We start from the raw sequence: 21,604 nt of genomic DNA on the forward strand, positions 1-21,604 counted from the left end.
TTTTATTTTATGCAATTTCATTAATTTTTTTCGTTGAATATTTTAGTACAATGTCATCTTTCATCACGTTTTGTGTTATTTTCTTAATAAATATCTTAATTAGATAGTCGTATCTTACTAGGACTAAAGAAATATTTGAAGTACAAGTTATATATTTTGTATGAAGACTTTACCGGAAAAAACCCGAGGTTGAAAAACCCGACTTTTATTGGTTTGGTTTGGTGTATAGATTTAAAAACCCGATGCAATTGGTTTGGTTTGGTCTTTAAAAAATCCGAACCAACCCGGTCCATGTACAAAAAAAAAAAAAAAAAAAAAAAAAAAACCTCTCCAACCCCCAACATCCATTAGCTTAAAACTTCCAAATGTTGGAGTTAGTTCTGGTAAGTGTGAGACTTGAAAGGAAAAATAGAAGATGAAACTGGAAAGGGAAAATCCAGTTACTGTTAAAAGTCAAAACATGCAAGAAATAAATGTGATTTCCAAGCAAACTGGAAACTACTGCAGAAGTTCAATGAATAAGTTGACACCAATTCCCTTCGAGGGCGGACTGTTTCAAGTCTTCTATTGTACAATCAAAGTCATTATGCACATTGTTGGTGCCAAAAAATTACAGAAAAGAAATAGGATGAAAATGTCCCTATGCCAGTGTCAAATGTCAACAATTGGCCTTCTGCTCCATTAATGAAGTTCCTTCAACCTACCCCAACTAATCACAAGCTTCGATGGGCCAAAGCATCAATTCCTAGCATATCGCTTAAGAGCATTTGGTTGTTCCCTTTCTGCAAGAGAGAAGCGCACAAACATAAACAAGTAAATCAAGATATTTCCTCGTCACCTGAGCTCAAGTGAAAATGACCAAGAAAATAACACGATGTGAAAGTTATTTCACAAAGAACTTTAAATACAGGTAGAATTTCAGAGCAATGAATTTTCACATCGTTGCGATTAGATAATGCAGGAATGCCCTCAAAATCACCATGGCGTTAAGCGAACACAAATATTTAAATGCGCCCTTTTCTATAGATTAGAATTGCACGTGTATATATACCCTATAGTTCACTAAAACTGATCAAATGTGATCCTTGTTTATCTTTTTCCCCATTTAGCATCCAAATAAACTATCAACTACCTTCACATGAACATAGCAGCAGTAGAAGTCTTCAGGCACGGTCAATCTCCATGCTCATCTTCAGAATCTGCATGAGTAGAACAAAGTCAAGGACCACAATTGCAATATAGAAGAAACAACTTGCTCCACTTAATGAGCCATTTATTTTTCTTAATTGCTATGACCAATAACATTTAAATGGGAAGACATTTACATCGTGGACCAGTAGTGCAAGGAAAACTTGCTATGAGCTGATAGAGAGTGAAAAATAGCAGCAAAATAAGTTGGTGCCTATTGGTAAATATAGGGCCTAGACTAAACATCTCTCAGGAAAAAACGGATACTTCTTTCCTTCATATTGAATGTTATCTCTAATATCATCTACTGGGCCAGAATGAATACACAGCCTTGAAATGCATTATGTCACTGCTTATTACTGACAATATAAGTTTTTGAAGTTTCCACTTCCATACTTCGCAGATATGGAAGTACACAAACATGTATTCTACAATCCCACATTCAATCCAGTTTGTGGATGCAGTATAAAAACAGTCCAATTCCTCCAACTCTAATCCTAAAGTGTTGAACAAAGCTATATAGAGGTATAGACATGAAGCTATGCACAAAAACAAAGTGATCTATTTGAATCGTGTTCTAAGAAGTAATAAATTTTATCCTCCTAACATGAAGCAAGTCAATATAGGAGAGATCACTTTGTAGCAGTGCGTAGAATGTGATTAGTTTCGTGAAGAAACATATTTGAAATAAATTCTGGGACATAAGAAAAGGAGATTTCATCATGTCATAGTCTTTAAGAGTGGGGGTACTCGGTAGCACAACTGCCTGGCATTTTATAGGAGGCGTTTCATAGGAGTCTATGGATCAGTAGGAAGGGATCTTTATGGAGTTCTGGAAATCATCTGGCCTCATGTCAGAATGAAAAATAACATAGGTTACAGAGGAGGATTTTAATACAACAAAATTTCTGCAGGAATGAATGGGATGTGAGACATACTCTAGTGTAATGGATTGCCCTTCCTCTTACAGGTGCTAAAGTCGCTTCGTCAAGAGTTAAGGAGTCAAGGTCCAAGCCAGAACATCAAATGGGAAGTGTTGAAGTGTGTGACCATCTCATCTAAAAGCTTAAGTTATTAGAGAGAGCACACTTTTTTAATTTTTTTTTTTTTTTTTTTTTTGACATTGGTCACATAGAGCACACTTTCTTTTATTGCTAAAGAGAGCACACTTTTATTAATTATATTCTCAACACGCCCCCTCACGTGCGGGTGTAATTCTTTTTTATGAGCCAAGCACGTGTAAATTCTTTTTGATAACAGGTGGCAGTGAGACTCAGTCCCATGACCTCCACCTGTTCTAATACCATGTTAAAGTGTGTGACTATCTCATCTAAAAGCTTAAGCTCTTAGAGAGAGTACACTTTTATTTACTTAATTATATTCTCAATAGGAAGGACCAAAGGACATCATTTTCACGGTGAAATCCTCCTATGGCGAGTTCTAAGGTGAGATAATACCTCACACATCAAATGGGTGCCTAAGGCACTGGGACAAGTATTAGCCTTTTTATGCAGAGAACACGAAAAAAAAGAACCAAGATTTCAGATCATATGGTGTTTTATGTGCAAAATAGTAGGAGAGGACATCAATCGTCTGCAGACCATTGTCTGATGCATACAGACTTTGGTGCACGTGGAAATTGTTCATAGATGATTCCAGGAACTGTTAGAGATGTGCTACTAGGTTGGAAGTTCAGGAGGAAGAGATGAAAGAGAGCATGGGAAATAGCTAATTTAGGTGCTTATGTGGATCATTTGGAAGGAGACTAGAAGAGTGCTCGAAGGAGTTGAAAATTCATTTATTCAACTTAGTGGAATTGTTTTTGTTTTTTCTACATTTTTGGGGCACATACAATTTACAAATACCAGCAAGCATAGATGACAGAGAGTTCTTTGCAGAGAGTCCTGTTTTTGCATAAGACTACCCTATAGTATTTGTATGTCGGGAGTTTCTGATCACACCAATAAAATTCTATAACTCTTCTTTGAAAAAGGAACATATCAGGAAAAAAAAGGATGATCTTGAATTTACCAAAAGTACAATGGAGTAATCAGAAGGGTTGCATGAGGAGGAAACAAAACAAAGGATATAATACTTGGAATACCTATATTTTAAGTGCATTCTGATTTTCATTTTGTTAGGTTACATAATGAAGCTGATTAATTCGTCACATAAGGATCAGCCATGAAACAAGTCAGAATGTAGAAAATCTCAGCTATTTGTCTTTTAACATTCAGCAGTGTGAATAACCTATGCACGCCCAATCAGAGACTGCAAACTCCATTAAGGCAGTAAGAGTAGTTCCTATTACAATCATTTTACGATAAGAGAGAGCAATACACAATCATCCACGAAGAGAACTTGATTACCCGGTATGTTCCAGATCCCATATTCCTCTTTTCTCATAATCTTTATTATTTGTCAATCTTTGACCAGAAAATCAGGACACAAGCAACTTTACAACCACATCATCTTTGTTGCAGTAAAAACATGAAAACGTCACTTACTATCTCACATAAGACATTAAATCATCATAAGTGTCATATTTGGACTGACACAACAAATTCAAGGTGAGGTGCCGTGGTGTATGTTGTTCGAGGATGACATAGTTTTGATTGACGAGACTCGCAGCGGAGTTAACACTAAGTTGGAGGCAGGGGCGGCTCAACGAAATTGGTGGCCTAAAGCCAAATCATAATAAGGGGCCTTATTTTTATTAATAAAGCATTTTTTTTCGTTAACAATTTTGTACGTATCTTGATTTTTCAATGGATTATCTGCTAGCTCTCACGTAATTAACTTCATTTACAAAGGCTTGTGTAATATTTTCAAAAAACGCTATTTTTTTTTTATATATATATATATATAATTCACATACTCTAATAATATCAATTCATTTATCATTAAGTATATGTCAACATAATTTCGTACATTTTTAATAGTTGTCCATTTAATTTGAAGCGAACAATGACTTCAAATTAAACAGTTCTAAAAAATACTACAAATACTTTTAAAATTTTTGTTTTTATCAATATCATCATCAAATTAGTCATTTTTATATATACATGTTTGTTATGAAATTTGAGTTATTTATCTGAAAACCCTCTATCACATTTGAAAGAAAATTAGTATCTTTTCATCAATAATATTTTTTATGATATATTAACAATATATAAAACAATAAATTTTGGGGGCCCTCAATTCTGGGGGCCTAAGGCAATTGCCTTAGTTGCCTCCCCATTGAGCCGGCACTGCCTGGAGGGTTGGAGACAAATGGTGGAGTCTAAAGGTTTCAAGTTGAGTAGGACCAAGACAGGGTACTTGGAGTGCAGGTTCAATGACGTACCACATGAGGCTGACGTGGAAGTGAGGCTTGGTACCCAGGTCATCCAAAAGAATGGAAGTTTCAAGTATCTTTGGTCCATTATAAAAGGAAATAGGGATATTGACGATGGTGCAGGGTGGATGAAATGAGGACATCACATTGGTGCAGGGTGGATGAAATGGAGGCTCGCTTCCGGAGTGCTGTGTGACAAGAGGTGCCACCAAATTAAAGGCAAGTTCAACAAAGTGGTGGTTAGACCGACTTTGTTGTATGGGGCGGAGTGTTGGCCAGTCAAGAACTCTCATGTTCGGAAGATGAAAGTTGCGGAAATGAGAATGATGCGGTGGATGTGTGCGGAAATGAGAATGATGTGGTGGAGAGATAGGATTGGGAATGAAGATATCCGGGATAAGGTGGGAGTGGCATCGGTGGAGGACAAGATGCGGGAAGCGAGGCTGAGATGGTTTGGGCATGTGAAGAGGAGAGACACAGATGACCCAGTGCGAAGGTGTGAGAGGTTGGCTGTTGACAAATCTGATTCTATTAAGATTGGATCAGATCCTGATATGATTTTGATATGATCAGATTCTAAATCATAATTAGACAGATTATTATCTGATTTAGTTTCCATTATTATAGAGATTTTATCTTGTTTCCTTAATTGTATATTTCCTAGTTAGGCTTCAGTTTTGTGTATAAATATCTCTGTAATTGGTTGTATAGACACACTTGAGAATTAATAAAATCTCTCTTCTCAAAGTCTTCATGGTATCAGAGCTCGTGCCTTTTTAGGAGATAGAGTTTCCTCTCCCGCACTATTGAGCCGCTGTAAAAAAATTCTCTGATTTTCCTTTTGTTTTCTCTTGTTTTAGTTTTTTTCTTGCCACCATGTCAGAAACTAATCCACACCTACAGATTAGCCCTGTGAAACTTGATGGTAGTACCACTTACCTTGCTTGGTCTAGATCCAGTTTATTATTTATTAAAGCTAGAAAGTTGCAGGGGTACATTAATGGGGATAAGAAAAAACCAGCTTCCTCTAATCCCACCTACAGCCAGTGGGACTCAGAGAATTCGCTTATCAACTCTATGCAACCCCAGATTACCAGACAATATCTATTGCTAGACACTGCTGAAAAAATCTGGAATGCAACTAAGCTCACCTACTCACGCATGGGGAATGATGCTCAGATCTTTGAGATCCGTAACAAAGTCCATGGCACAAAGCAAGGTGAGATGTCAATTTCTCAGTATTTTTCCAAATTGAGTGGTTTGTGGCAAGAGCTAGATTATTATCAAGACTTCCAAGCAGATTGTACTAAGGATGCAGTAAAGTTCCAGAAACATGTTGAAAAGGAGCGGATCTATGATTTCTTGGCCGGGTTGAACCACGAATTTGACCAGATAAGGGTTCAAGTACTTGGTAAAACCCCTTTTCCTTCTCTTGAGGAAGCCTATTCCTATGTCCAGCAGGAAGAAAGCAAAAGGAGTGCTATGCTCTACACAACACCAATAGAGAAGTCTGGGTTGACTGCTAGTGATTACACAATACCAATTGAGAAGTTTAGATTGAACGCTAGTGATTCTCGGGAGCACATAAAGGCTACCAATTATGACAAAGATCACTCACATTGTGATTATTGTGGGAAGCCACGCCATACCAAGGAAACTTGCTGGAAGTTACATGGTCGACCCTCTAGAGGTCGGGGAGGAAAACGAGTCAACTCAATGAGAGCTCAAGCAAATTTGTCAGAGACAGTAGAGTCATCTAAGGAGACAACCTTTGGTGAATTTTTCTCTCCTAGTGAACTCAAGCATCTCAAGTCCTTTTTGTCGCAACTTGACTCTTCCTCCAGTGCAACATCTAATTTGGTGAAGTCAGGTACTGCTTTTAGTGCTCATCTTAATTCATGTATTATTGATTCTAGTGCGAATAGACACATGACAGGCTCCTCTAAAGAATTTCTTAACTACTATCCATGTCTAAAAACAGACAATGTTAGAATAGCCGATGGTTCTCTTTCCCCGATAGCTGGAACAGGTTCTATTTTTTGTGCTCCCAATATTCAGCTATCTTCTGTACTTCATGTACCTCAGTTTCCAGTTAACCTTTTATCAGTAAGCGCCACCACCAAAGCTCTAAACTGCAAAATTGAGTTTTTTCCTGATCATTGTGTCTTTCAGGATCTTCAAACAAGGAAGAGGATTGGCAGTGGTAGAGTGCATGATGGCTTATATATGTTAGAGAGGAATCAAAGTGATGTTCTATGTCAAGGCTTTTTTGGACAAAATAAGAATGCCAATGAAGAAATAATACGGTGGCATAGGCGGTTGGGGCATCCATCCTTTTTTATTTTAGAAAAACTATATCCTAGTTTGTTTTCTAGGATGCAGGTTGAATCTTTGTTTTGTGACGCTTGTGAGTATGCCAAACATACTAGAAACTCTTATCCGTCAAGTAATAATAAAAGCATAGTTCCTTTCATGACTATCCATTCTGATGTTTGGGGGCCTACTCAGACAGCCTCTCCGTTCGGTAATCGATGGTTTGTCACTTTTATTGATTGTTGCACTAGAATGACTTGGGTTTACCTGATAAAAGCAAAAACTGATGTATTTTCTTGCTTTCAATCTTTTCATAAGATGGTTTGCACTCAGTTTGAAACTAAGATAAAAAATTTGAGAACTGATAATGGCACTGAATACATGGATAGTCGATTTGGTACTTATTTAGAGTCTAACGGGATCATCCACCAAACTAGTTGTCCTTACACTAGTAAACAAAATGAAGTGGCTGAACGGAAAAATAGACATTTGTTGGAAGTTGCTAGATCCCTCATGTTCACCATGAATCTCCCAAAACCTTACTGGGGAGATGCAATTCTAGCAGCGGCTTATCTTATCAATAGAATACCTCTCAAAGCACTCAATTTTAAGAGTCCTTTAGAGATTTTACAAGGGAATAATGTATATATTGTTCCTCCAGAGGTGTTTGGGTGTGTTTGTTTTGTTCATAGTAGGAATGCAGGAAAACTAGATCTGAGGGCCCTTAAATGTGTGTTTGTTGGGTATTCTCCAACACAGAAAGGTTATCGGTGTTACTATCCTCCATCAAGGAAGTATTTTGTAAGTATGGATGTTACTTTTAGAGAATCTGAACCTTACTTCAATGGAACCCAATCACCTCTTCAGGGGGAGAATAATGAAAAAGAAGAGGTGATACCTAGTTTTGGATTTCTTGATGACATTACTCTAGGTGAGAGTTCCATCAGAGAGAGTGTTCAGGAGGATGTAAGACGTACTGCTCAGGGGGAGACTACTGTTCACGAAGAGACTATTGGGCGTCTGGACAAACCTGATTTAATGAGATATTCAAGGAGAAACAAGAGACAAGAAGCCATCATGCAACCTACTCCCTGCCAAGAATCCTTCTCTTCTGGTGAGTCATCTTTAATTTCTGATTCTTCTTATGATTTAGATAGACCTATTGCTCAAAGAAAAGGGGTCAGATCCTGTACCAAACATCCTATTTCTAACTTTGTGTCCTATGATTCCTTGTCCCCTTCCTATAGAGCCTTTGCCTTATCCATTTCCTCTGTGTCTATTCCACAAGATTGGAGGGAAGCTTTCAAGGATCCCAAGTGGAAAGAAGCGATGTTTGAAGAAATGAAGGCTCTAGCAAAAAATAAGACTTGGGAATTAGTTGTTCCTCCACCAGACAAGAAGTTGGTCGGCTGCAAGTGGGTGTTCACTGTGAAACATAAAGCCAATGGTTCGATTGAGAGGTTCAAGGCCAGATTGGTAGCTAAGGGATTCACTCAAACATATGGAGTGGACTACCAAGAAACATTTGCTCCTGTTGCAAAGATGAACACAATCAGAATCTTGTTATCTTGTGCAGTCAACCTTGACTGGGAATTGCAGCAGTTTGATGTAAAAAATGCATTCTTACACGGTGACTTGGAAGAAGAAGTGTATATGGAGATTCCTCCTGGATTTGATAATGAAACAAGTCAAGGAAAGGTGTGTAGATTGAAGAAAGATTTATACGGGCTAAAATAATCTCCCAGAGCATGGTTCGACAGATTCAGCAAAGCCATGTTTTCTTTTGGTTATCAACAAAGCAATGCTGATCATACTCTCTTTATAAGACATCACAAGGGTAAGATCACTCTTTTAATAGTTTATGTTGATGATATAGTGATGACAGGTGATGACAAAGAAGAGATGGGTCGGCTAAAGAAGCTTTTGGCTCACGAGTTTGATATCAAGGATCTAGGGAAGCTGCAATATTTCTTGGGAATTGAAGTGGCTAGATCAGGAAAAGGAATCTTCATTTCTCAGAGGAAATATATTCTAGAACTCTTGGAAGAAACTGGTATGTTGGGTTGTAAACCAGCAGGAACACCAATTGAGAGCAACCACAAGCTACAAGTAGGGATAGGAGAGTCGGTTGATAAACAAAGATATCAGAGATTGGTTGGAAGACTCATTTATCTTTCACACACTAGACCTGACATAGCATATGCAGTTAGCATGGTGTGCCAGTTCATGCATGATCCTCGTGATTCTCACATGCAGGCTGTCTTTTGCATTCTGCGATATTTGAAATCTGCTCCTGGAAAAGGTCTTCTTTTCACCAAACATGGTCACCTCCATATAGAAGCTTAAGCTTTTACAGATGCTGATTGGGCTGGATCTCTAGATGATAGGAGGTCTACAACTGGTTATTGCACACTTGTGGGAGGGAACTTAGTCACTTGGCGAAGCAAGAAGCAAAGTGTAGTTGCTAGATCAACTGCTGAAGCAGAGTATAGAGCTATGGCTCAGGGTGTCTGTGAACTTCTGTGGCTGCGAAAGCTACTAGAAGAACTGAAAATGCCTGGAGATAATAAATTATCCTTGTACTGTGACAACAAGAAAGCCATCAGTATAGCCCATAATCCAGTACAACATGATCGGACAAAACACATTGAAATTGATCGACACTTCATCAAGGAATCAAGGAAAAGTTGACTGATGATACCTTGAGCCTGTTCCATGTGACATCCAGCAAGCAGCTAGCTGATGTTTTCACTAAAGGGCTTAGCAGTAGAACCTATCACAACTTAGTTTGCAAGTTGGGCATGTGTGATATCTATGCACCAACTTGAGGGGGGGGGGGGGGGGTGTTGACAAATCTGATTCTATTAAGATTGGATCAGATCCTGATATGATTTTGATATGATCAGATTCTAAATCATAATTAGACAGATTATTATGTGATTTAGTTTCCATTATTATAGAGATTTTATCTTGTTTCCTTAATTGTATATTTCCTAGTTAGGCTTCAGTTTTGTGTATAAATACCTCTATAATTGGTTGTATAGACACTTGAGAATTAATAAAATCTCTCTTCTCAAAGTCTTCATTGGCTATGGACGGTTTCAGAAGAGGTAGAGGTAGGCCGAAGAAGTATTGGGGAGAGGTGATTAGACAGGACATGGCGCAGTTCCAACTTACTGAGGACATGATCTTAGATAGGAGGTTATGGAGGACTCAGATTAGGATAGAAGGCTAGTAGGTAGTCTCGCTTATCCTTTCGTAGTAGTAGTCGTAGTTTTGCTCTATCATTTATTGTCCTTTAATTTCAATTTCTGTTACTATCTATTGGATCTTGTACTTCGATTATCTTATTTATCTATGGTAGCTACAGCTCCTTTCTTTCCGGACTACTTTATCATGACTTTCTCGCTTTCGTTACTTTTAATTTTCATATTGCTTTAATATGCTTGTCCTTATCTGACCTTTTTAGTCATGATTTCTCTTAAGCCGAGGATCTTTCGGAAACAGGCTTCCTACCTTCCAAGGTAGGGGTAAGGTCTGCATACACTTTACCCTCCCCAGAGGCCCAGACCCCACATTGTGGGATTTCACTGGGTATGTTGTTGTTGTAAATGTCATATTTGGACTCCAAAGTTAGGAAGAGAGAAGCTGTAGATGTTCCGACGGTAGAACAGAAAATATCCACAGGCTATACTTTTTCTTTTGATCAGATAAATAATATTATTAACAAAAAAGGGGAAGAGCTACTCAATACTAAGTTGTGATCCAAAGACAAGCTTGTAACTGAAGTGTGTCAAATATCAAAAAGTAATTGTGTTCGTATTTCATAACCACCCCAATGGACAGGACTAATTGCTTAACATAGGATGAAAATATATTTCTATCTCTTAACCAATAAGTGAAATGGATGGACATTTACATTTTTTCCCTCCTGTCTATTTCACCATGCAAGCGGCAAAATTAGACTTGAAAGTGAAAAATTTATCAAGATGTTCAAGATAAGCATGAACTTACCAGAACGAACGTCGTCACTTAGTTGGCCCCTCGCTTGGATTTGTTTAACAAGCATCCGGTATATCAACACCCACCAATATATATGAAGAACCAGCAAGCAAAATAGAAGAGTGTTGAAGGTATAGTAATAGATTGGTCCATCCACTTTGTGTTTCTCCTTATCCAGGGACTGGAGAACTTCATAACTGCACTTACAGAAAAATAAAAGAACTTTCACATAAATCGCGCACACAACTAATTCTCAAAAAAGGAGCAACATTAACTAGTAAGTCATATTTCTGCATAAACACAAATGAAGTTTTCAAAAGAGAACAGAGTGTTAATATCAATCAATCAACAACTCCTCAATACTGAACTAGTTGACTATATTGAATCCTTTGGATTAAGAACTAAGCACGAATACACAGCTTAATTAACTCCCAATGTGTCAACAAACGATAATGCAAATTGTAACTTATAGCAATGAAAACCACATAAGGTGGTGCTTCTATATTTAAGAAGGTTAAATCAAGAAATGAAGGGTTCTGCAAAGAAACAGAAAGTAGTTTCTTTGTAAATGGGAAAAGTAAAGCACCTATGACTCACCTTGTACTCCAAAGAACCCAGAATGGGTAGTATATGAGGCGAAGTATAATCCAGGATAAAACAAAAAGAATAAACGAAGAGCTAGCAAGAGCTTCAGCACCACTGTATTTGGACATCTTTCCGATTTCAAGGAATATATCACTGGCATCATGAAGGGCTAAAACTACCGAACCGACACGTGCAAACCTGAAAAAAAATGAAAATAATTACATGCCGATATCTTATATTTATGATAGCACAATATCCATAGCTATACATATTAATGGCATCACTAAACTCAGTTTTTCACAGAGTAACACATCCCTCTTTCTTCCTAGAAAATCTTTACTGCTTTCATGATTCTTTCCCACCACAAAAGTCTTCTGAAAAAGAATTTTTTTAACATGAGCCATCAGGGCAATTAAAATTCAACTTCTCGTGATTGAGAGAGCTGTCCAAAAGAGCATCAACCTTGTCAGTAGAGGAACACCTTCACTATAAAAAGGTAAAAAAAAAGATAAAGATAAGAGCCAAAAGAAAAAGTAGGGAAAGATGCTAGGTTAAATTGAAACGATTATGCTCCTATCATGTCATATATCTAGTATAAATATGTCGCAACATTAACCTATTGCTTTACACCGCATGGATCTTTGGTTTACATCCACTTCTTTTTATAATCAAGAAATCCCCGAAGTCAGTGTCACATGGTTCGAAAATTGATGGATAATAAGCCCGCCTCTCCACCCTTCTCAACTTAAAAATCAGGCTTTTGTCCACAACACGGTTCGAACTCCTGAAACGTGCCTAACCACGCATTACATGTTGCACCCTAACCACTAGTCCAAAGCCCCAGGAGCTAGCTTATATCTACTTTTAATCTCAAATTAATCAAAATATGGACAAAGACAAGAGCTAACCGATAATCTGGATTCTCAAAGATCCCCTAAATAAAATAACTCCATGAGAGGCAAGAGAATTTGAACATAATTTTACATGTTCAGTATCGTTGCTGAATTTGGAACTTTACTTCTTTAAATCTGTTACGTGAAACCAGTAGCTGAATTGTTTGTTACATGCATCTGCTTCCAATAAAAGATTTAAACTAATAACACAGGTAAGCACCCTGCTCCAATCATGTCTGGCTCCGAGAAGTTGAATGCCCTCAAGTTGTGTCCCTTTGCTAAATATGGACTTATACTAGCACAATATCAGCAAATAGAATGACCTTTGTTTAAAGCTATAAGCTCACCTCAACAAAAACACACCTGATAATATAGGATAAGGCGATAAGAATCGCAGTGGCAACATGATGACTCATCGAAACTCCAAAGTCAGAGCGCCTTGTCTCCCAAAATATTAGAGCAAATATTGAATATGCATAGAACCCGCCAGCATACATATAAAGTGCCTTCAGTTTGGACCTAAATTTACATAAGACAGTCACTCAGATAGGCAGACTATGAATCAAAACTATGTGAGCTTAAATAAAAATCATCCGATCTAGCTTTTGAAAATGTTACAGAAGAGATACACACAAAGGACACCAATAAAGAATTAAAATAGAACAGGTCTTACTTGTACTTCTGGTCAGGCCAGGTCTGATCACCAGGCCCTACCCAAAAGTATTTGGTATTTGTAAACCAAGGCTCATTGTAGGTCACCAAAAGTGCAAAAGCTTCTGCAGAGAGAAAATATATACATTTCCATGCTGATTCTTTGAATTTTCGTATCTTTTTCCTCCGCTCATCAGTCTCAATTTTTATCACTTCTTGTCCTTTCCCAAATATTAACCTTCTGGCCACTTTCTGCAATATGTACATACATTCCATGTTGGAAAAAAGATCATCAAGAAGAACAATTCATGTAGAAACTAGAAAGAAGCTGAAAGATTCTCCCTATTCTAGGAGTAGCATTACGTTTGATTTTTTAACAAAAGGAGTTCCACTTGAAGACTATAGAAACTTGAAAGAAGGGAAATTAGAAAAGAACATAGCAAGAGTCAGATCCTTACATGATTAAGTTTGCCTCAAACTTGATAAGACTCTAACAACCCTACGATTCACGTCTCTTTAGAGAAAATTTGCCTCATTTTAATCAACTGCTTCGTGCCTCTATTTTTTGTTTGTTTTTTATGTCAGCCTGCCTCTTCTATTAAGCACAGTTCCTTTCAATTGGTGAATCACAAAAGCTTTTTACTACGTGCAAACCATTTTAATCTTTTTCTATTCCCTACAGGAATTGTATCTTTTCTTCTTTTATGTTTTATTTTGTATAATATTGGACTAAGATGAGCTTAAATGGAGATACATGCTCAGTGAAAATTCATATAGCAGACCCCAACATGAATGTATCTTCAATATCTATAATTTTCTTAACACTTTCTTCTTAACTGCGCCTTAATATCTTAACATCCCTTTAGCTTAAAAAAATTAAGTACCATGGCTCTGTTTAAGTGAAAAATGTATGTGCCAGCTGCTTTATTTGCTAGATAAGAAAATGAATTTTTAGAAAAGAAATCATTTTAAGCACCGTTACAGTTTTCCCTCTACTGCAAATAATTTAACAATAAATTAAGCATGTAAAGTTCTAAAGAACTTAGACTCTTCATGAATATGATAGTATCACGAGAAGCATCTCAACAACTTTGCATCAACAGCTACCAAAGCATACTCCCCTATTAGGTAGTGGTTCGGACGAATGCAGTGGCTTTTGCTAAGACCTGTATTTGTATTAGGAAATTCATTATGGGGTCGTTTTCTTGCTGGTTAGAGTTATATAGGTATTAGTAATGCACGGTTTAGTTATTCATTGTATCAGTTATTCCGTCTTCTACCCTACATAATACATAGATTCCCTCATAACTTATAGTATATGTATTAGTTATACGAGATTGTAAACTGGTAACCAAATAGCGTACTTGGTGAGCTGAATTTTATACATCATAACTAAAATGCTACCAAACACTGTATTAGTTATGTTGATTTTAATACATGAATAATTCACTTCCTAACCAGCAACCAAACGACCGCTACATACAAATATGTAATTATGAACACAATAACCTATGTTGCTCGGACTCTTCACTTTCGTTGCCGCACCTGTGTCGACACGACATGGGTGTGGGTGTGGGACCCGTACTCGATTTGGTCAATCAATTTTGGGTACTTTGACCAAAATTGAGGGAGAAATTCCGAACAGTTTCAATGATTTATGTAATCACAACAAAATCTATGGTGAAATTGAAGAAAATGGAATAACTTGTATATAGAAATTTCTATGTCACTCCTTTTCCTTTTATCTCCTTCAGAGATTCTCCTCTTGATCAATATTTTCTCCTCAAGTTTTCCACATAATATCTCATAATTTAGGTTTTATAACTCTATTTTAGATATTTGAATTATTTTTAGCCGAATCCCCGCACCCGTATCCATACCTGGATTCGTATCCCGAATCTTAAAATTTAGATCATGAAGGATACGACCTCTAGATCCGCACCTGTATCGAACACCAATACCCGAGCCCAAGCAACTTAGCCAATAACTAAAACGAGCTACGAGAAATTCTCTTCCCCCTTGGATTTAAAAAAGAAAAAAAAACAGCTACAAATTCGATGGCAAATACGATTCTAAACCCATAAACTTCAAATCCTGACTCCACCTCTAACTCTACACATAAGCAAAACATTAACCCAGGAATGTGGGTTCAAGATTAATTGAACAATTTGTAGTCTGCTCTAACTTTTAACCATTCAAAATACTTACAACAACAACAACATACCCCAGCGTAATCCCACAAGTGGGGTCTAGGGAGGGTAGACCTTACCCCTACCTCTGTAGGGTAGAAAGACTGTTTCCGACAGACCCTCGGCTCAAAAACCAATCAAAATACTTATCCTCAGGAATATTATCAGCTTTAATTCCTTACATGCACTGGTCCCCAGGTTGACTTTTGCTTAAGAACACCATTGACTAACATAGAAATCATACAACTAACATTTAGATACATCAATACCAAAATCACCAAAACCACAAAACTCCATCTAAAAACAACCCAAAAAAAAGCACAAAAACCCAAATTTCAAGAATTTTCAAGACTGAACCACTTCAAACCAATAAAACAAAAAAAAATACCCAAACAAGAAGAGAATTTAGAGAAGAAAAGTATACCTCAAAGACAAATCTATCAAGCAAGAATCTGACAGTTGGGAAAAAGAGAGCAAACAATGGAAGAACAATGAAATCTTCATATGAAGGGTAAGATTCATGTTCCCAATCAAGAAAAGTCCCTTCAAGCAACCCCATTTTCTCAATTCCCAAAAAAGATTCAATCTTGCTAATAAGTTAATGTGAAGAAATTTATGAGTGAATCTTTGTATTCACATGAGAAAATTCCGGTTTTGTTTGAGTCTGAGTTGGAGTATAACTTTGGCAGCTTCGTTTAGCTTGTGAAGGATTGGATCAAGTGGTAATAGGTGGGTCCATGTGAATTTTATTTAAATAATGGATTTTATGTCTATGTTATTTATGGCAAAGACACTGTAAAGGACTTTTATAACCTTAGGAGCCGTTTGGATTAGGAGTGGGCGTTCGGTTCTTCGGTTCGGCTATTTTGGTGTCAATTTTTTAAAGGTGGATACCGAACACCGAATCCAACTAGTTCGGTTTGGTTCTTTCAATTTTTTGAAGTTCGGTTCGGTTTGATTTTGATTTTTTCAATTTGGTTTTTTTGATATGATATTAGAAGCGATTCCATTTACACTAATTCATATTCTCAAAAGCAATAAAACATAAAACTGATAAATTGAAATCAAAATCAAACAAACAGGATACACAAGAACATAAAACCATAACTATAATATAAGATTACTAGGTGTTATATACATACAGTAAGAATAACTAAGAAAACACATAAATGACATACATTAATCCTAAAGACACATCCTAGTCGCTTTTCTTTATTTAGGATATTTGATTTTCTCAACTGAAGTGAAAAATTACGGATACAAAAGCAAAAGATGGCTTATTACAATTGGGGTTTTTTCATCTTTTTGCACGAATTGCCCTTCTTTTGGGGGTGGTCTTTAAATTTTGCCCCTCATATTTGTGTTCTTTAAGTTTTGCCCTTCGCTTGGATACCTGAGGTTCTGGGTTCGAACCCCCGCTCAGGCATAAAATAAAAAAATAATTTCGCAAGGCAGGGCTGGGGGGAGTGTATGCCGGATCCGGCATATAATCCTTAAGGAAAAACTAAAGTTATGCCGGAAGGGCAGACTTTACCTTGAGACATATATTATTATTTTTTTACTTTTCAAGGCAAACTTTTAATTATGCCTTAAGGAAAAGTTCCGTCTTATGGGGCATACTTTTAGTTATGCCTTAACTAAAAGTGTGCCCCATAAAATATAACTAAAAGTATGCCACATAAGGCGAAACTTTTCCTTAAGGCATAACTAAATGTTTGCCTTAAGGAAAAGTTCTGCCTTATGAGGCATACTTTTGGTTATGCCTTAATTAAAAGTCTGCCCCATAAGGCATAGTTCCTTAAGGAAAATTTTTGCCCCATAAGACATTAGAGCCCGTTTGGATTGGCTTATAAGTTGCTTATAAGCTGTTTTCAGCTTTTTTGAGTATTTGGTTGGCCAGCTTAAAGTCATTTTGTGCTTAAAATAAGCTCAAAAAAATAATTGGGCCCATTTGACTTAGCTTATCTAAAGCAGCTTATAAGCTGAAAACAACTTATAAGCCAAAAAAAATAAGTTAGACTACCCCAACTTATTTTGTTTAGCTTATAATCTGTTTGCAGCTTATAGGCATAAGCCCATCCAAACAGGCTCTAAACTATGCCTTGAGGAAAAGTTATGCCCCCTCCGGCATAACTTTAGTTTTTCCTTAAAGACTTTATGCCGGATCCGGCATACACTCCCTCCAGCCCTGCCTTGCGAAATTATTTTTTTATTTTATGCCTGAGCAGGGGTTCGAACCCATAACCTCAGGTATCCAAGCTAAGGGCAAAACTTAAAGACCACAAATATGAGGGGCAAAATTTAAAGACCGCAAATATGAGGGAAATATTTAAAGACCACCCCAAAAGAAGGGCATGGACTTAATGGGCCTGAACTATTTTATTTTTTTGGGTAATGTATTAAATTTCAGTGGGTGTTTTCGGTTTTATCAAACTTCGGTTCGGCTATTTCGGTTTCAGTTTTTTGAAGGTGGACACCGAACACTAACCCAACTAGTTCAGTTCGATTCTTTCGGTTTCGGTTTTTTGAAGTTCGGTTCGGTTCGATCCGATTTTTCGATTTTCGGTATTTATGCCCAGCCCTAGTTTGGACATGGTTTGAAACTATGGTTTGAAATCCCAAATCATGTCTTTTTGGATGATTTGGAATTTCATCTTATGACATGAAATCATGAGATGAAATCGCATGTCCAAACGCTTATTTCATCTCATGGTTTTAAACTATGGTTTCAAATCGCATATTGAGACGCCTATTTAATTTTAAGTGTATTTAATGGGGGAAAAAAATGAAAATCGTCGGTTGTGTTTGAATTGGTTTGAAGTAATCCCTTATGAATATAGTCCCGAGTAACTTTGGTCCTTTTAAGTTTACTAGAAGTGAGTGTATTTGGTCTCTATTAAATATTTGTTAACTCTGCATGTTATATTTGATGGGAACTGTGAAGAGAAAAAGAATTTAACGGGAACTTACACTTCGAGGTGCAAATGTTTACAATATTTGCTATTTTTTTAAATACATTTTCTAGAATTTAGTGCAATTTATTTTTAGACTACTTTATGATGTATTCTTGTGTATTGCAGTTTCTAAGATATAATGGCAATCTCTTGATGTTTTTGATTACAAAATTTCACATTTCTCCTCAAATCTAACAAATAAAATTTGTTAAAATATTCTACAGACACTAAAAGTGCTCGCTTTTTGGCAACTTAAAGAACCATAATTGTCCAACAGTATACTTTGAATCTATCCCCAAATATGAGGGATCTTTTTTGTCATTTCTCTATTTTAATCAAATTATTTGTTATTTCTTTAACTTAAGTATCTCACTTAACTAACACTATACCAATTGGAGCAATAAGGGTGAATTCGGAAATTATTGTTTTCCTATATTGTTAAATACTGTATTTTGAAGCAAGTTAATTTGTTAAAATGACTAATTTTTAGAGTCAGGAAATATTGTGTAACATGAGAGAGAGAGAGTTAAAAAAATACTTATTTCTATATAATTTGAGTGGAAAGTCATGAGTACATGTGCAATCATTTAATACGATAGTATCATGTGCATGACCTATCGAACCATATAATATAAAATATTTAATCAGGGCAGTTATGACCAAAAAACACTGTAGTGAGAAGCAAGGGACCAAGAAACTTTCTAAAGCAATCATATTTGTGCCAAACCTGGATCATTTTACTCTAAAAAGAACATTAGCCTTGAATTTAATGAACTCTAGCCAATTGATAAAAAGACTATGTAAATCATTTGTAATATAATTTATCCATCTATTGATTTATCAGAATACTTGTAATAGAGAGAGAGAGAAAAAAAGGAGGAATCCTTTTTTAATAATATCCCAATTGTAACTATAAAGAGTTTAATTTAATATTCCATCTCAATATGTCTGGAAATGCTTTGCACAAGTGGTGGACATTGACGTATAATCTGTTGGCTATTTATTGAAACTTGGCTTTGGTCACTTTCCAAAACATATATAATAGGAATCTTGTTTAAAGAACTGGTGTTTGTTGGAAGTTATACTTTTATGGATCCAGATTCATGCACCTCTATCTTATATGAAGGGGTGGGGTGGGTGGGGTGAAGATAGGGTGAGTTTGAGGGTTAGGAGGAGACGGTCAACGTAGAATGTCACTTGTGAGACTTGTTTTCCCTATTTTTATGATGACTCATTTTTTAGGAACTTATTTTACTAAAGAAAATGTTTCCAAAAATTTTGACCAATAAACATGAGAAAAGTGAAAAACATTTTCTGGAAAATGTTTTCCTCCCTATTGAACACACCCTGTATGTGAGGATTTTTTTCAGCACTTGTTTCCATTATTGGCGAAAACAAAAGGAAAAATTACGCTCTATGTCTATTGGAAGAAAATATTTACACACTTTAGCCCATGTTTTGATGTTGTTAGCCAATTTAGCCCATATTTGTGTATAAACACCTTTAATACACTATTATACAAGGTTGATGTATTATGTAGAATATTTTCCCCTTGGTATAATGTTGTGTCATACTATATAAGCTGAAAATATGGCTACGGGGCATATTTTTTTCATTTATTTTTTTTTGCACGGATTGCCCTTCAAAGGCACTGGTCTTTAATTTTGCCCCTCAAATTACTGGTCTTTAATTTTTTTTCCCTTCACTTAAACAAGTGGCCGAAAATACCCCGAGGTTTTGGGTTCGAACTCCCGCTCAGTAAAAAAAAAAATCGCACTGCAAGGCTTCCCAAAAATTCTGCCTTATAAGGCAGGCAAGCCAATTTTTTTTTTACTCTGCTGCAATTCTACAAAAATTAGGCCTTAAGGCCTAACTTTTGCCCGAATAGGCCTAAGTTTGCTAGATTCTACCTTGCCAAATTATTATATTTTTGACTAAAGACTGAGTTCAAACACAGAACCTCGGGGTATTTTAGGCGAAGGACAAAAATTAAAGACCACATTCGAATAAGGGCAATCGTGCAAATTGCCCATTTTATTTTGGGCTGTATATTTTTAAAATTCCCCTAAAAAAGGAATTTGGGCAATGGTGCAGGCTTAATATAAGAAGGGCAAAAAACGTATGTTTACATAGTAAGAGGGTATATTTACAGAACATGATGATACTTTTCAGTTTACAAAATATATCAATAGATTTCTTACAAAATTTATATGAACCAGGTAAATTAAAAAGAAGCAAATAAAACACAGTAAACAAGATAAGGAAGTTGCTTCCCTTATTTTATTCACTTTTCTCTCCCCATTCAAAATTAAGAGATATTGTTCCCTGATTTTCTTTAACTTTTGCTCCCTTATTTCATCCACTTTTCTCTCCATATTCAAAATAAGCCCAAAATCGTGGTATCCCATTAAGCCAAAGTATGTATAAATTTTGAGAGAATATGTATAATAAATCTGAAATTAATACAAATTAGTTCCATACAAACTTCATACACCAGAAAATAGATATGTATAAATTTTTGTATGCAATATGTATAACAATATAAATTCGTTATAATTTTTATGTATGAAATATGTATAAAATTTATATGTATATTTTGATTATGATAAAGTATATATAAATTGTATAAAACCTGATCAAAGAATGTATAGATTATGAAAAAGTATATATGTATAATAAATTTTCTAATTGATACAGACCACTTTGGCAGCTTCGTTTAGCTTGTGAAAGATTGGATCAAGTGGTAATAGGTGGGTCCATGTGAATTTTATTTAAATAATGGATTTTATGTCTATGTTATTTATGGCAAAGACACTGTAAAGGACTTTTATAACCTTAGGAGCCGTTTGGACATGAGTGGGCGTTCGGTTCTTCGGTTCGGCTATTTCGGTGTCGATTTTTTGAAGGTGGATACCGAACACCGAACCCAACTAGTTCGGTTCGCTTCTTTCGATTTCGGTTTTTTGAAGTTCGGTTCGATTCGGTTTTGCTTTTTTCAATTTGGGGTTTTTGATATGATATTAGAAGCGATTGCATTTACACTAATTCATATTCTCAAAAGAAATAAAACATAAAACTGATAAATTGAATTCAAAATCAAATAAATAGGATACACAAGAACAGAAAACCATAACTATAATATAAGATTACTAGGTGTTATATACATACAGTAAGAATAACTAAGAAAACACATAAATGACATACATTAATCTTAAAGACACATCCTAGTCGTTTTTCTTTATTTAGGATATTTGATTTTCTCAACTGAAGTGAAAAATTACGGATACAAAAGCAAAAGTGAGCTTATTACAATTGGTTTTTTTTCATCTTTTTGCACGGATTGCCCTTCTTTTGGGGTGGTCTTTAAATTTTGTCCCTCATATTTGTGTTTTTAAGTTTTGCCCTTCGCTTGGATACCTGAGGTTCTGGGTTCGAACCCCCGCTCAGACATAAAATAAAAAAATAATTTCGCAAGGCAGGGCTGGGGGGAGT

General features: G+C 36.1%; 1 protein-coding gene across 1 annotated transcript; it reads right to left on the reverse strand.

Moving 5' to 3' along the window:
• Positions 1 to 461: 461 nt before the first annotated feature.
• On the reverse strand, positions 462 to 15,878 carry LOC132641893 (ASC1-like protein). Its single transcript, XM_060358996.1, has 7 exons — positions 15,583 to 15,878; positions 12,992 to 13,221; positions 12,682 to 12,837; positions 11,438 to 11,623; positions 10,853 to 11,037; positions 1,133 to 1,199; positions 462 to 782 (listed from the first exon to the last, which is right to left on the reverse strand). The coding sequence occupies exons 1-6, from the start codon at positions 15,715 to 15,717 to the stop codon at positions 1,174 to 1,176; spliced, it is 918 nt and encodes a 305-aa protein (XP_060214979.1). The 5' UTR covers positions 15,718 to 15,878; the 3' UTR covers positions 462 to 782; positions 1,133 to 1,173.
• Positions 15,879 to 21,604: the final 5,726 nt, after the last annotated feature.

This window comes from Lycium barbarum, chromosome 5 (assembly GCF_019175385.1).
Source record: "Lycium barbarum isolate Lr01 chromosome 5, ASM1917538v2, whole genome shotgun sequence".
Taxonomy (NCBI): Eukaryota; Viridiplantae; Streptophyta; class Magnoliopsida; order Solanales; family Solanaceae; genus Lycium; species Lycium barbarum.

Coding starts and splice junctions, on each gene's coding strand:
- LOC132641893 (XM_060358996.1), bottom strand. CDS start 15,717: ATGGGGTTGCTTGAAGGGACTTTTCTTGATTGGGAACATGAATCTTAC. Junction 12,838..12,991: donor TGGCCTGACCAGAAGTACAA/GTAAGACCTGTT, acceptor ATGTAAATTTAG/GTCCAAACTGAAGGCACTTT. Junction 11,624..12,681: donor GCCTTATCCTATATTATCAG/GTGTGTTTTTGT, acceptor ATTTTTTTTCAG/GTTTGCACGTGTCGGTTCGG.